General features: G+C 40.2%; 1 protein-coding gene across 1 annotated transcript in view; it reads left to right on the forward strand.

The window, feature by feature from the left end:
• The first annotated feature begins 1,380 nt into the window (after positions 1-1,380).
• tusc3 (tumor suppressor candidate 3) overlaps positions 1,381-15,417 on the forward strand; it is a 185,183-nt gene continuing 171,146 nt past the window's right edge. The window contains exon 1 of the mRNA XM_080447404.1: positions 1,381-1,489. Coding sequence (XP_080303530.1) covers positions 1,391-1,489 — 99 coding nt within the window. The 5' untranslated portion in view covers positions 1,381-1,390. The remainder of the gene's footprint in view (positions 1,490-15,417) is intronic.

Below are 15,417 nucleotides of genomic sequence, written 5' to 3' on the forward strand. Positions count from 1 at the left end.
CAGAGAAATAAAGTACCGTGTGCACTTCAAGAAGTTGACAAGCTGATATAGACCTGAAGGCTGTGGGATTTCCTTTTCAAAACGTTGTTTCACAGAATAACATCATGTTTTGCAGTAAAACTGTAATCTTACAGTTTGATAACTGAGGCAATTATGTACATACATTTCCTACCAGACAGAGTGGAGGATCGTCCCCAAATATTGTGGAATACACAGCTGCTTCCAATAATTAATTAGGCTACATTGCACAAAAGTAGGTCAAATCAATGAAGCATGTGTCACTCCTCCAGCTTTAATAAAATATATATAAGCCAGAGAGTGTTGCTTGTAAAAATGATGCTAGCTTAGAATAGATGTAGACCTATTTGACAGCAGAAACATAATTGCCTTGACATTAACGAGCGTCAACGAGCATCAGCTGGACACAGACACACACGCCTCCCCTCTGCAGTGCTCTTAAGTCTCATTTCTCTCCAAAAGCCCTTGAATATGATGGAAATGGAATATGATTGATTACTGTAGCTCACATTTCATAGAGCACACACCATACCGGAAACTTTCAATAACCCCCCACTTTTTTTAATTAATCGAAAATCAATAAATTGCTCTAGGGGCCACAGGAAAGGTCCCTGCGGGCCGCATTTGGCCCGTGGGCCGCCAGTTGAATATCCATGGAGGGTTTCACTGGTTAATTGTTGTTGTTGAAAAACCTTAAAACGGTCTGAATATAATAGCCTACGTTACCTGTAGGCTAATAGCAAAAAAAAATAAAAAAGGGAAAAAAGGGAGCTAATATATCTGTACCACAGTCCATGGCAAGAAATGTTAGAATTAATATTTACATTTATAATGTTTTTATTTTGATCATGAGACCCAATTACTGAATGTCAGTCTCCAGAGTTTCTTCAGAATATGTACGACACTGATTTACTATGACATTATGTATGGTACATTAGGAGTCCAGTCCACTATAGTGGCTCTCAAAGGTTTTATTTTCAAGGACCCCCGTAACTCTGACTCTCTGAGAGTGTACAAATGTAACCAAATGGTCCCATAAGGGTCCATTTGGTTACATTTGTACACTCTCAGAGTTACAGACAGACCTGTAGTGGTCATTTAGGCCTGGCTCTTTATGTGTATGTCTACTCATTTTGCACGTCCGTGTCAAATACAGAATTCTGACAAACATGTCCACCACAAGCCCCTGAAAAGGGGGGAAACCCCACGATGAAATAAAAAAAACTACAACACCCAGAATCCCCCGCGGCCAAATCCCCTTCCCCTGATTGGCGCGCTGCAGAAACCAGCGGATCCAATCGTCGCTCAGAGAGTGCAGCGTCTCACTAGTCTACTCTCATCCTCCCAGACCGTCATGGCGGCTACAGTGTCAATGATGTCTCCTCCTGTCAACCTGCTGTCTCTCATGGCCGTCTCTCTGCTGCTGCTGCTGCTGTGTGTGCAGCCCGGCGGAGGGCAGAAGAAGAAAGAGGTAAACACACTCTCTTATGTGGATGATGGTTTTGCAGCGATCGATGAGGGTTATGGTGGTTATTGTCTCTGCTGCTCTGCATGGGTTTCATCCGCTCTGTGTGTGTGTGTGTGTGTGTGTGTGTGTGTGTGTGTGTGTGTGTGTGTGTGTGTGTGTGTGTGTGTGTGTGTGTGTGTCATGGATTGTGATGCTAGCCAGTGGAGGCTTCTGTTGTTGCAGTGTGTGTCATATGGATTGTGATGGTAGCCAGTGATAGCTACATTGTTACTGTGTTGGAGTATTATACAGTAGCAAATATTGTACCCTTACTCCACTACAATTATTTGAAAACTTTAGTTACTTTGTAGATTTTTATTATTATTACAACACATGCATTAACCACTTTATCCCTTTATACTTCGGCTATTTGAAAATAGCAGATCTACAAGCTCACAATGCGTCGCAAAATGACGTGTTGTGAGCTTGTTGGTCTGCTATTTTCAAAATAATTTTATACATTTTTAACACTTGTGAAATAGGACATTCTGCATGAGTACATTTTGATGCCAATACTTTTGTACTTTGACACTTTTGAATTCCGGACTTTCATTTCTATATTGCAGTATTGATACTTTGACTTAAGTAAAAAAAAATGAGTACTTTTTCCACCACTGTAATACACATGTATAATTAACATGTAATGGTGTCTATGCACGGCGAAGCATGTTTGTAATCAAACATATTTTATGGAGAAACAATGAGGTGCTACAGTATGAATTAGTGATGGTTGTATCTAGGCTATAATAGCTGTCACATTGTTTCCACCTGTTCCTGTGTGAGCAGTGAGAGGTGATGAGATGCACACTGGGGGGGGGGGGGGGGTTGTTGACACACATCAAACTGCTGCGGTGTTGTTGTTATTATTGCCCCCTGACTGTTTGGATAATGATGTCAATCACTGTGTGTGTGTGTGTGTGTGTGTGTGTGTGTGTGTGGCCTATAAAAAATACATCGACACGCTGTGAGCTTGTAGATCAGCTATATTCGTTTGTTCTACGACAAAGTATATAGGTCTTAAGCACTTAAAGGACGAGTTCAGCCATTTTCAACCTATCTTGATATAATTGGTCTTCACTAATGCTCATTATAATATGCCACCATTTACAGGTTAAAAACTGAGAGAAGACAAATATAAAATATATATTATGAATAAGCATACAAAGCATTTAAAAGGTGTCACTGGGAATACTAATAATAATCATCCTTTGTCATTGCACCTAGACCCATAAATAACTAAAAACGAAAACTCATTTTCCATTATGGCATATACACATGCTGTGTGTGTGTGTGTGTGTGTGTGTGTGTGTGTGTGTGTGTGTGTGTGTGTGTGTGTGTGTGTGTGTGTGTGTGTGTGTGTGTGTATATATGTATATATATATATATATATATATATATATATATATATATATATATATATATATATATATATTGTCAAGAGATTTAAAGTTTACACAAATAAATCCCAACTTTTCATCAATTGAAAACAATTCCAACATTTTTCAAAAGTAGCTCATAAATAAATAATCTTCAGAAGTGAAAGAAGTAGTGAAAATAGCAGATCTACAAGCTCACAACACGGCGTGAAGCGTCATATTGTGAGCTTGTAGATCTGCTATTTTCATTAGTTTTGGTCCTGGGCAAACATATAATTTCTCTTTGGGTCTTGAGCTAAAAAGTTTGGGAAGCACTGGTCTAAAGGGTTTAAGCGGTTATACTGCTTAGCCTTACAGGCTCCTGCAGACCTCTCTGCTCAAATAGTTGAAGTTAAATTGATGTGATTGGCCTCAGCAGCCATTGTGAAGAGCCAAGCTGGGCTTGATCTGATTTCTTAAGTGCAAATTAGAACAACACTTGTTGCCAAATTTAATTATAATGAATTGTGGAAACAAATATTTTGATATACTGCCATTTATAAGGTATTGTACTGGCCTAGTGGAGGCCTACTGCTGTGGTTGCTGTTGCGTTTTGCCTTTTCCGTGTGCATATCGCAAAGTATTCAGGCACAGGCATGCTGCATCACATTTACTCAAGTACTGTACTTGAGTATAATTTTTAGGTACTTTTACTTCACTCCGCTACAATTATTTGAAAAATATAGTTGGTTGCTCTGCCGTTTTAGATTATTATCATTACAAAACATACATTAACCACATTAGCCCTGTTTTATACCAAAAAAAAACAGCTATTTCCAAAAAACGTTGACAAGTTTGGAAAAACTTTTGTACTTTTACTTTGGTACTCTAAGTATATTTAAGTATACTGTACGTATATTTGAGTGTACTGTAAGTATATTTTAGTGTACTGTAAGTATATTTAAGTATATTTGCATTCCTTTCACTCCCGTCCATTTTTGAACACTTTACTAGCATTTTTGCATTGTGTACTTTTACTTGAAGTAAAAAGATAAAATAAAATAAAGCAGTTCTCCCAGCACCGCTGCAGCATGACGGCAAGGCTTGTTTGACGTTTACATCAGTGGTTCTCAATCTTCTTCATGTCAAATTGATGTATTTGAAAAATCTAAGTTATTCAAAATTGTACAGTTTTGATACTTTTAAAAAACTTTAAAAAATATGTACAATAATGTACAAGCCCAAGCTTGTAGATCTATTTTTTATAGCCTACATATAAATAGATAAAGTGGTCCAAATGATTGTGATGCTACATTAACTGCTTTTGCTGGGGACCCCCCCCCAAGGACCCCTGGGGGTCCTCGGACCCCACTTGATGGTTTACATCATCCCTAAAGACACGACAGGGGTCTTAACGTTGTCATTGTGCCCACTGGCTTCTTGACGGTGTACTCAGCGCTCCGTGCCAGTCGTTGGGTATTGATTGGTTGTGGTCTGCTTGGCCGGTGAACAGTACAAAAAAAACAAAATGACCATCTTTTCAGGAAACGTCTCCCTCTATGCCATCATTTAGTATGCAGAATGCCAACGACTCATTTGCGAGAAACACAAGAGATTTGGTTTAAACTCTCCCTTGATCAGGGAGAGCGTTCATTGTGGCTTAAGTGTTTTTCAATTTGTAAATGATATGGTGGCTGTTTGGAAGACATGACACGCACGGAAAATTGCTGCACATTCAGCGAGAATAGCATGCTGTGTGTATCTACTGTAGTACTCTACGCCAGTGGTTCTCAAACTTTTTCATATCAAGGACCCCCAAAATTATATGTATTTGGCTGCGGACCCCCATCTAAAAAAATATTTTGTGCCAGGGACCTCCAGAAGCAAAGATTTAAAAAAATGTTGCTTTACAAAATATATATAGGCTACTGTATTCAAAGATTTTGCACACATTTGTTTAATAGCCAAAGTATACAATATGGTTATTAACACATTTTGCTGGGGACCCCTTGGTACCCCCCCCCCCCCCAAGGACCAATGCTCTATGCATCATGTGTGTATGCAGTGTTGCCAAGTCCATTATTATAAGTGACGTTGGGCTTGTTTTCCTGTAAAGTTGCTTGTAATAGTTTAGCGGGTTGCGGGTCTTTGGGCTTGTTTCTAAAGTGTATTTTGCTTATTTGGGCTTGCTGTCTAATGTTGTTTAAACCACTTGTTCTCTTAACTATTTCATGTCAAACAATCCCCAAATGAATATGAAAATAATGCATTTAGTCTGCGGACCCCTATCTGAAAATATTTTGTGCCAGGGACTCCCACATAAGATTTGTGTCGTTACAAACACATTCCACATTTTTCACTTTTTTCCCCAAGATTTTTGATTGGTCCGATGTATGCGCCCTAGTAAATTTGTACATTTCCACCTTCAGTCGATGCTTCATTCATTATCAGAATGTAACAATAGAAGATTATTATTATTATTCATTTATGATCAATTCTGTCAAAAACGTAGGAGGTGAAGACGCATAGAAACAGATCTCTCTCTCTCTCTCTCTCTCTCTCTCTCGTCAACTGTCTCTTCGCTTACCCCAATTCTCTTTTGTCTGTGGTGCGTATGGAAAATTGAATTAGACCCCGCCGAATGTACTGCAGGTGCGTTCGGAAATAGGCTCTGTCTGAACCCTCTTATAGGAACTCTTCTTCTGGATAGACTGGATAGAACATGGTCTGGGAAATGTGAATATGATGTCTCATTTAGAATGGCTGCTATACCTTGTTAACATGCACTACAGGTGATCAGCCCTGTTCTGTGTGCTCCCTATGGAGTGTCTTGGCCTGTTTTATATGGCTGGCTGTGCTATATTATTACACTGAACTACTGATGGTGGACTGTGGAATAGTATGATTTTCTTTTTCTCCCCCCCCCCCCCCTTAACCCTTTAAGACCTGAGGCGATTCTTAAAAAAACTGTTTTTGGAAAAAAATCTAAAAATTTTTTTTTTAAAGATTTTTCAAAAATAGCAGATCTACAAGCTCGTAGCGCGGCACTCGGTGCCGCGCTACGAGCTTGTATGTCTGCTATTTTTGAATAGCCTAAAGAAATCTAAAAGTGACACAAATGCGTTCCAGGTCTTAATGGGTTAATTAACCTTGACTGAGTTATAGATAATCATTGTCTTGTTTTTGGATCATGTGCGCCTATTAGTTAGTCATGGATTAAAGTTCTCAGTCGCCACGACTGATTTCAGTCCTTTGGATTCCATAGAAGTCAGCTTGTCTTCTATGGAAGCATGTTGTGCAGCGAAAATAGCAGATCTACAAGCTCACAACACGTCTGTGACTTTTCCCCATGTAACTGCCGGACAGCACGAGTTTGATTTTGTGCAATTGCATGTGAACCAGGGATATGCAAATGATCTATTCATTCATGAATTAATAGCTGATAACCTTATCGACCGGTTAATCAATTTTTAGGCGTTTTTTTTAGGACCAAAAGGTAAAAGTCTTGTCCGAAAGCGGTAATGAGTGCAGAAACAAATTGCCTTGATGTATATAACATTAACGAGGGTCAACGAGCATCAGCTGGACACAGACACACACACACACACCTCCCCTCTGCAGTGATCTATGGAGTCTGTCTCATTCTCTCCAAAAGCCCTTGAATGTGATGGAATATGATTAAGGATTACTGTGATTATGGTAAGCTCACATTTGATATCACACACACCATACCTGTAACTTTAACTAGCCCCCCCCCCCCTAAAAACAAACAAACAATACATTTAATCGATTACATTCTTAACGGCAATTAATCAATTATAGATTAATTGTTAACATCCCTAATATGAACGACTAGTAGAACATATAAGCAGTAAGCACCCTTCTTCCAGAGATTTGGCAACCTACCTTTTAGTAGAGAGGTCCCGATGCAATTTTTTTCCTTTCCGATCCGATTCCGATCCCACAACTTGCGCATAGGCCGATACCGATACCAATCCGATTCCAGAGGGCTTAAAACAGTAATAATATATATATTTTAAAACCTCTTATTTTGAAGTCCACCTACCGGAAGTCAAGGGTTTACGTTCGTCTGACTTGACACGTGCTATGCTAAGCTTTGAACGTTCACTAAACGTCAGTAGGTAGGCTACTGGCACGTCTATTTTGAGGTATGTGTGTGTGTGTGTGTGTGTGTGTGTGTGTGTGTGTGTGTGTGTGTGAGAGGGCGAGAGAGAGAGAGAGAGAGGGGGGGGAGACGGAGTGCTCTGGTGTTTGGACAGATATCTCGTGTTGTATTTATAGCGAACTAAAGACGGTTGCATCCTCAGACTCCTCACTCAAACGTGCACTTTCCCGGTCGGCAAATCGAAAGCAAACTCCACCTGCCCAAAAGTTTTATTTACCTGCCGCGGGCAGTCTGGCAACCGTTAAAACGGTCGCGGAATTCACATTATCATGTGTCTTCTGCAGTCTGTCCCCAAGCGCTGGGGTGGGCGTTTTGCAGGAACCAAAAAGTTGGAAGAGACGATCAGCGTCTGCGCTCAGGGCCTTCGGATTGACAGACGCTGATTGTCTCTTCCACTTTATGGTTTCATCAAAACCCAATGACACTTGTTGTCGAGGCCATAGAGACACATCATCAGTGGGCTGAATGGTGGTGGTGACAGACTGGTAAGCTGAATAAAAATCAGCTAATTTAACCCATTCAATCCAGGAACTACATCTACAAATGTCTTTGAACAGTTTTCTGCTTAATATTAGTGGTTCTCTGAACTTTTCATGTCAAGGACCCCCAAAATCTCAAAATATTTTGTTCCAGGGACCCCCAGAAGCAAAGATTTGAGTTACAAATGTTCGCTTTAAAAATATATATATATTCAAAGATTTACACAAATATTCACGATTTTAGCGCGGGTACCGAGTGCAGCGCTATTAGCTTGTAGATCTTCTATTTTTGAATAGCCAAAGTATGAAATAATGGCTATAGCTAAAAATCCTAAAAAGACACAGACGCGTTCCCGGTCTTAATGGCAAGGGTCCCCACGGTCATGAAATTCCTGGAAATATTTTGAAATAAAAAATAAAAAAATCCAGTACTGGAAAAGGTTTGGAATTGATCAAAGGTCCTGGAATTTATCAAGGGTCCTGGAAAAATATTTGGCTCTGCATTGTTTTTGGCTAGTGATTTTTTTTAATACAAAACATTTTCATAAACATGTATCACATTATACAAAATATGTAACATAAGTAGTTTTTCGCCGAACGGGCTGTGTAACACCCCATCCGCACTGCCAGCGATGCGACGTGACGCGAAGCGAGCGGGCGATGAAATCTCATTAAAATACATGTTTTTGAATGAGACCGTCCTGACCTACGCGAGCGACAACGAACCGTGCAACGACGTCGTCCACCCCTCCTATTTTCGCTCGCAGGTGTCACTATGCCCTAATTTTGCAAGAAATGTTGAATGAAATTGTACTATTTTATATTCTATGCTTTATTTTTGCTACACTGCCTATCTTTTGGCATTGTACATAGGAGTAAGAGACACATTATTGCGCTGAATGATTGTTTTATAGGCCTGGAAATTGGGCTAAATATTCTGGAAAAGTTTTGGAAAAGTTTTGGAAATTCATTGCTAAAAATGTGTGGGGACCCTGTAATGGGTTAACTGCTTTTTGTAGTTGGAGGAAGACATCTCAAAATAAAATGTTATAGGCTATTTGCACAACAATGGATCACCTCCATGTTTTAATAAAAAGAGTGGTGTCTGTGTCTTTGATGGTATTTGTAATTACCCTGGTATAACGGCGCACCGTAAACCCTTGATACTCCCCAAGCCTATTCTGAAGAGATAATTACCTCAATGAAACATTGTTAGACTACTTAAATGGGGGAAAAAAACTGGTAGATAAACAAAATGAATGGATAATGGAGAACAAAAGAAAAGTCCAAGGAAATAATTAACATAGTGTGGTTGTGTCCTATAGCCTATTTTCTTTCTTGTTGTTTAGCGTAATTGCCTGATGTCGATGTTGCCCGTGTGTAGAACATGACTCACAGTCTAAAGTCACACAACTGGGCCAGTGTTGCCAAGTCTGCTTATTATAAGCGACGTTGGGCTTGTTTTTTTCTGTAAAGTCGTTTGTGAATATTGGTAGTTTGCGGATTGCACTTGTTTCTAAAGTGTAGTTGCTTAATTGGGCTTCCTTCCTAAATGTTGTTTAAACCAGTGGTTCTCAAACATTTTCATGTCAAAGACCCCCAAATGTATTTGGCCGCGGAACCCCCACTTGAAAATATTTGGTGCCAGGGACCCCCATATAAGATTTCTGTTGTCAAAATGTTATCAAACATTTTCCACATTATTTAAAAAATATATTTTTTTAGATAGCAGATCTACAAGCTCACAACGCGTCGCAACACCACACGTTGTGAGCTTGTAGACTGTACTGTATATAGGGCTCAAGTGGTAAAACCGGTTGCTTCTTTTGGGCTTGTTTTCATAGACCCGGCCGCTTGTTTCTCTCGCCAAAATCTGGCAACACTGCTACTGGGTTTCAGCCAAGCTGATAGAAGTAAATTGTTGTTTGACGTTGATAATGCATTGCTGCTGCCAATATGAAAATCTCATTTACTGTGAAGGTGACATTTCCTGTTAAGCCACCCGCCTGGCAGGATACAATTATAAAAAAAAAAAAATCATCAAACCGCATCCACACAAACAACCTTTTTTTGTTAAATGATGTGACAGTTCCAGATAATTTACAAGCAACACACGGCAACCCAGGAAGATTAGCTGGTATTCATGTGCCAGCTAATGGTGGAATCCTAATGAATAATCAAGCACAACACAATGCAGTACTGTACTTTTGTTTGCACAACAATGGCTTTGAGCTCTTCGGTGACAAAGAAAACGCCAGCTTTTGTTGTTTGTTTATTATTGTCGATCTCTTGCCTGTTTGAGTTCCTAGAAACAAGTGTGATTGCAACCCCAGTTTCACAATATGAAATATAGAAATTAGTATGTAGGCTATTATGTTACGCTGAATGTTGGACAATGGGAAATGACTGTATACACAGTAGATATCGACCTCTGTCGGGTGATGGACAAGCTCAAAATGCGTCGCTTCGCGCCGCGTTTCGAGCCGCGTTTCGAGCCGCGTTTCGAGCCGCGTTTCGAGCCGCGTTTCGAGCTTGTAGATCTGCTACTTTTGATGCTTTTGTGTGAAGCTGTAGTATGTGGGGCGTAGGACTGGTGAATTAATATTCGAATATCAAATATTCCTCGAATATGGGGAAAATAGGTATATTCGAATATGAAAATTAATATTCGAATATAAAAAAGAAAAAGAAAAAAAAAGTTTTTATTTTTTATTTGACAGTGACAATACAAAAAACAATGCATCAAGTTATAAAAACAAACAAAAGATGTTTTATTGGATCCGAGCACTCGATACAAAATAAAAATAAATAAAACATATATATTTTTTAATAATAATATATATTTTTTTTATAATAATAATAATAATAATAATGATAATAATAATAATAATATTTGAATATATTCTAATATCTGCCAATTTTTAAGACCAATATTCGAATATCATTTCTGAGGGAAGTTGACAGCCCCGTTACTTTACAAAAAAAACACAAAAAAAGTTTGAATATGGAGATAAGGGGTTTCTGCCCGTCGGCAGCGTTATACTGGTAAATGCAGTGATGTTGAACCGTTTTCAATGTAGCGGGTATCGGGACCCATGGGTGCTCATTCAGTTGGGTCCCAGGAAAATGTAATGGCTATCCAATTAAATGTTTTTTTTCCCCTTTTTCTGTGTATCATGGATCTCAAAGGGTTATCATTATGTTTATATTCATGTAGGATGAATCTCACAAATGTTCTGCTACTTTTGCTATATTTGAAATTGAATCCTGAAAAGTTAACAGTTTTGGAGCCGATATATATCTATATCACTATAACTTTATTATAAATCATTAATTAGTATAATGGATATTATTAACAATTTCAGTGATCGCTCACTTGCTAAATCACGGCACAGACGATACGGGCCGCTGTTACATTGAAAAGTGTTAACCCTCGCGTCTGCACGGTAACTGTTATGTTTGTTACTCAAAGAAATGTGTCCAGGTCCGCACAAAATGGTGACGTCTGCTGAAATGATTTAAACATGGATATGTTGTTCATAACGTAGGTTTAGCAGGGAAAAGATGTATGCATTCTGTGGAGGCATAGATGGTGAGTTTACGCGTCCTTTATTAATAATAAGCATCAGAGTGCAGTGTTCAACATCACTGTAAATGTTAACATTTGAACAGTCATTCGTCCAAACAACTAAGGTGAGCATAACAACCCACCTTTAATGGACAAACTACTCCTAATGGAGGCTTTAACATTTAATGGAAGTGGGAAGTTCCTCACCATTCAAATGCTAAAAAGCATTAAGGTCATGAAATACGCGTCGAAGGAGTTGTATTATAAAGTAATGTGGCGTTGTCATCTTAAAGGTTTAGCTACTGACTCATCTCCTCCTTGGAGATGAGTCAGCGCACTCAAAGTTTTTGCAGACTTTGAGTTATGTGCCAAGTGTTGCGTGTTAATGGCATTGATTGAGCACAGCTGGTGTGGAGGAGAGAGTTGTTAAGAGTGACGATTGTCGTTGATTTGAATAGAATGTGCAGGTTTGAACGACTTATGTATGCCATTGGACCCCCAGCGAATGCTTTGTGGACCCCTTGGGGTGTGAGCCACACAACCATGAGATGTTGATGTTTGAAGCTGTTTTGAGCTAAAGCTATGTGTGCTAATAACACAACCTGGATTAGAACATTGCACGTGTCAATCTGCGTGATAGTGCTATGAAGGTGATATTATCCAATTAAGTAAAAAGCAGGCATCGTGGTTGTGTGCATATGCTAATAGTCAATGCCCGTGTGCAAGTTGAGATGTATATACTTACACACATATACTGGGATGTGCGTGCACCACCCAGTATGGGTGGTGCACGCACATCCCAGTATATGTGTGTAAGTATCGCGTCGCGACGCGTTGTGAGCTTGTAGATCTGCTATTTTCAAACATTTTAGTACTTTTACTTTTGGTACTTTAAGTACATTTTGATACTTGATTTTGTACTTTTACTCAAGTAAACTTTGAATTCCGGACTCTTACTTGTAACAGAGTACTTCTGCATTGCAGTATTGATACTTTTACTTAAGTAAAACATTTGAATACTTTTTCCACCACTGTACTAGGCTATATGCAAACCCTACGTACATATACATACATCTTTGAATGCTGAGGAAACTTCACTTCCTGAGTCCATTAAGTGGATGTGAACCAGCGTTCCATTAGAGCGGTCTGTCCATTAATGCAGCGGGTCTATTATAATCATCTCAGCTGTTTGGGACCAAATCCTCTGTGGCTGAAGCCTGGCAAGGCAGGTGATGTTAATGTACACCCTCAAGGCTTCCTGGAGCTATTTCCTCCTCCTTTTACTCACTTATGGTTTAATGGGTCACTCTTTTTGACTACGAAGGGTAACACAGAACCTTAGATCTGCCCACTGGTTGCTGTTGCTTGGTTGGACAAAAAAAAAACCTGTCACTACCGTTGAAAAAAAAAAATGTTTTTCACTTTTCATATCGATATTTAATGTATTCAATTCGATACTTATTTTAAACTGGTCCTCAGTAACAAAGAACATCTCGGGTGCAGTATATAGAGTACCGAAGTCACGTCTAACCCTGGGTCACAGAATATTTTTTTCTATTGAAAATCCCCATAGAGAAATCTTAGATCGCGTTATACTGTAAGACATTTTTAATAAAAAAAAAATAATAATCAGCCAGACGATTCTGTCAAATAAGTGACTCGTTTGTGATATTGAGTTACATTTCTATAGCGTCTGTTTGGAGGAAGAAAACAAAATCATTTTTTCAGCATCAGCATCAGCTGATTTGTTTATTTTTGTAACACAGTTCTTATATGACGCAATCTAAGATTTCTCTATGGGGATTTTCAATAGAAAAAATGACTCCGTAACCCAGGGGGATAGCGGCCTCTAGTGGCAGTGATGTCAGACTTGGGTGCTCTATGACTCTGCATAACGTGTTTTCTTCCCAAAACTGTATAATCTCTCTCATGTTTAGGAAACTTCGGCATAAACATTCGCTGCTATTGCGGAAGGAGCTTGCTGGTTGGTCGCTCAGGGGAGTCACAGGGGACCAATCAGAAGGCCTGACAATGTGTCAAATGTGTCGTTGGAGCTCCCGAGCCAATCCGGAGGCACCGTTCGAACCCTATAACGTCCACACACACGGTGGTGGGCAGCAACTTTACCCCCTGCCCTACCCGGGCGCCACACAACAAACGACAAACTCTGCTATTTATTTACCAAAGTCCATCACGACGTAAATTTTTATTACGCTCGAACAGTTACACACTTTCCTTTACTTGGGGGAGCTGCCAGGAACTCTTATTTGTTTCGGTGCTTCGCTCCGAGTCGCCCAGGGGTATTTGCACAGCAGATGTCAGTGTCGGGGTGGAACTCGTTCCCATTATTCACCCGTCACGGATGGCAGTCACCTTTCTATAACCTCTGGGCGACCACTGCTGCCCGCCCACTCACTGGAGTTGCTGAGCAGTATTAACCCGATAAGGCCGGGAACGCATATGTGTCATTTTAGATTTTAGCTATATATATATATATATATATATATATATATATATATAGAGCAACGTTTTTCAGAAAGCTCTTTCGTTGCTGTTGGGCAGAAACCTCTTATCTCCGTATTCAAATTGTTTTTGTGTGTGTGTGTTTTTTTTAAATTAATGCCCTACTTCAGGGTTCTTCAACAGGGGGTCCGGGACCCCTAGGGTGTCCTCAGAGTTACTACAAATATTTGTGTGATTAGATCTTTTTTTTTACATTAACCACTTGAAAAGGATCTCTTTTCTGAGGAGAACTTTAGCCAAAAATAGCAGATCTACAAGCTCACAACGCCTCGCGCTGCGAGGCGTTGTGAGCTTGTAGATCGGCTATTTTCGGCAAAGAGGTATAGGTGTAGAGGGGAAAAAAGAGCAGACCAAGTAAAAAAAAAAGTTTGATCTGAAACACAATTTTACATGATATAGATGGGGGTCTCTGCTTCATCGTTCTCTCTCAGCTAGGGGGTCCTTGGCCTGAAAAACGTTGAAGACCCCATGCCCTACTTGATCATACTACAGCGTCACACAAAAGCAGCAAAAGTAGCAGATCTACAAGCTTCGCCCAGCGTTTTGAGCTTGTTAGATCTGCTGATTTTGCCTTTTTTGAATTTGAATCCTTGAAAAGTAACGGTTTTGGACATGAGGTTTCCACCCGACAGAGAGAGGATTTTGTAGAATCGGCCTTCATGGGTCTTAATGGGTTAAGCAAAACTCCATCTTCTGGTGCGGTGGGTGGAATGTTTGGCCTGGAAACATTAGGCTAGATTATTGAACATTGTGTCTGGGGCCGCCGAGGCTGTTCCCTCCACAGCACAGTGTGGAGCCCTCCTCTGTGGATAGATAGTTATATATTAGATAATATTACTCTGTAAGCTAGCGGATGATGAAGACCATATAGTGGCGCGCGCACACACACACACACACGCACACACACACACACATAGGTTTGTATTACTATACTTGTGAGGACATCAACGTTTTAGGGCGGCAATTTTAAGAATGCCATTAATTTTTTTTGGGTCACTTTTAACCGAAAGCCTAAAGCCGAAAAAAAAATAGCAGATCTACAAGCTCACAACGTGTCGCGCTGCGACACGTTGTGAGCTTATAGATCAGATATTTTTCGGTGCATGACACTGGCACGCCACCACGTATGAATCATGTTTAACTCCTAACCTTTAAAGGCCTAATCTTAACACTAACCCCAACCTGAATTTTTCCAAATTTTAAACCTACCTCAAACTATCTTTTTTTAAACCATAAAACAACATTTTTTTCCCCAGGAAAATGGTCCTCACAAGGCCTATTTCTCAAATTCTACTATACTTGTGGGGACATTTGCACCTCACAAGTATATTAACGCACGCACGCACGCACGCACGCACGCACGCACGCACGCACGCACGCACGCACGCACGCACGCACGCACGCACGCACGCACGCACGCACGCACGCACGCACGCACGCACGCACGCACACACACACACACACACACACACACACACACACACACACACACACACACACACACACACACACACACACACACACACACACACACACACACACACACACACACACACACACACACACACACACACACACACACACACACACACACACACACACACACACAGAGAGGAGGAGGCAGTAACACGGACACAGGAGAAGAAGATATTGGGACTTATAATTTGAGAAATGTGCTCTCCCAGTCCAGAGCCCGGGGCTGTGGCAGAGAGGAGAGAGAGGAGAGAGAGGAGAGAGAGGAGAGAGAGGAGAGAGAGAGAGAGAGGAGATCTTATTTAGCT

The sequence above is a fragment of the Gymnoscopelus braueri genome (assembly GCF_963280865.1).
Source record: "Gymnoscopelus braueri genome assembly, chromosome: 2".
Taxonomy (NCBI): domain Eukaryota; kingdom Metazoa; phylum Chordata; class Actinopteri; order Myctophiformes; family Myctophidae; genus Gymnoscopelus; species Gymnoscopelus braueri.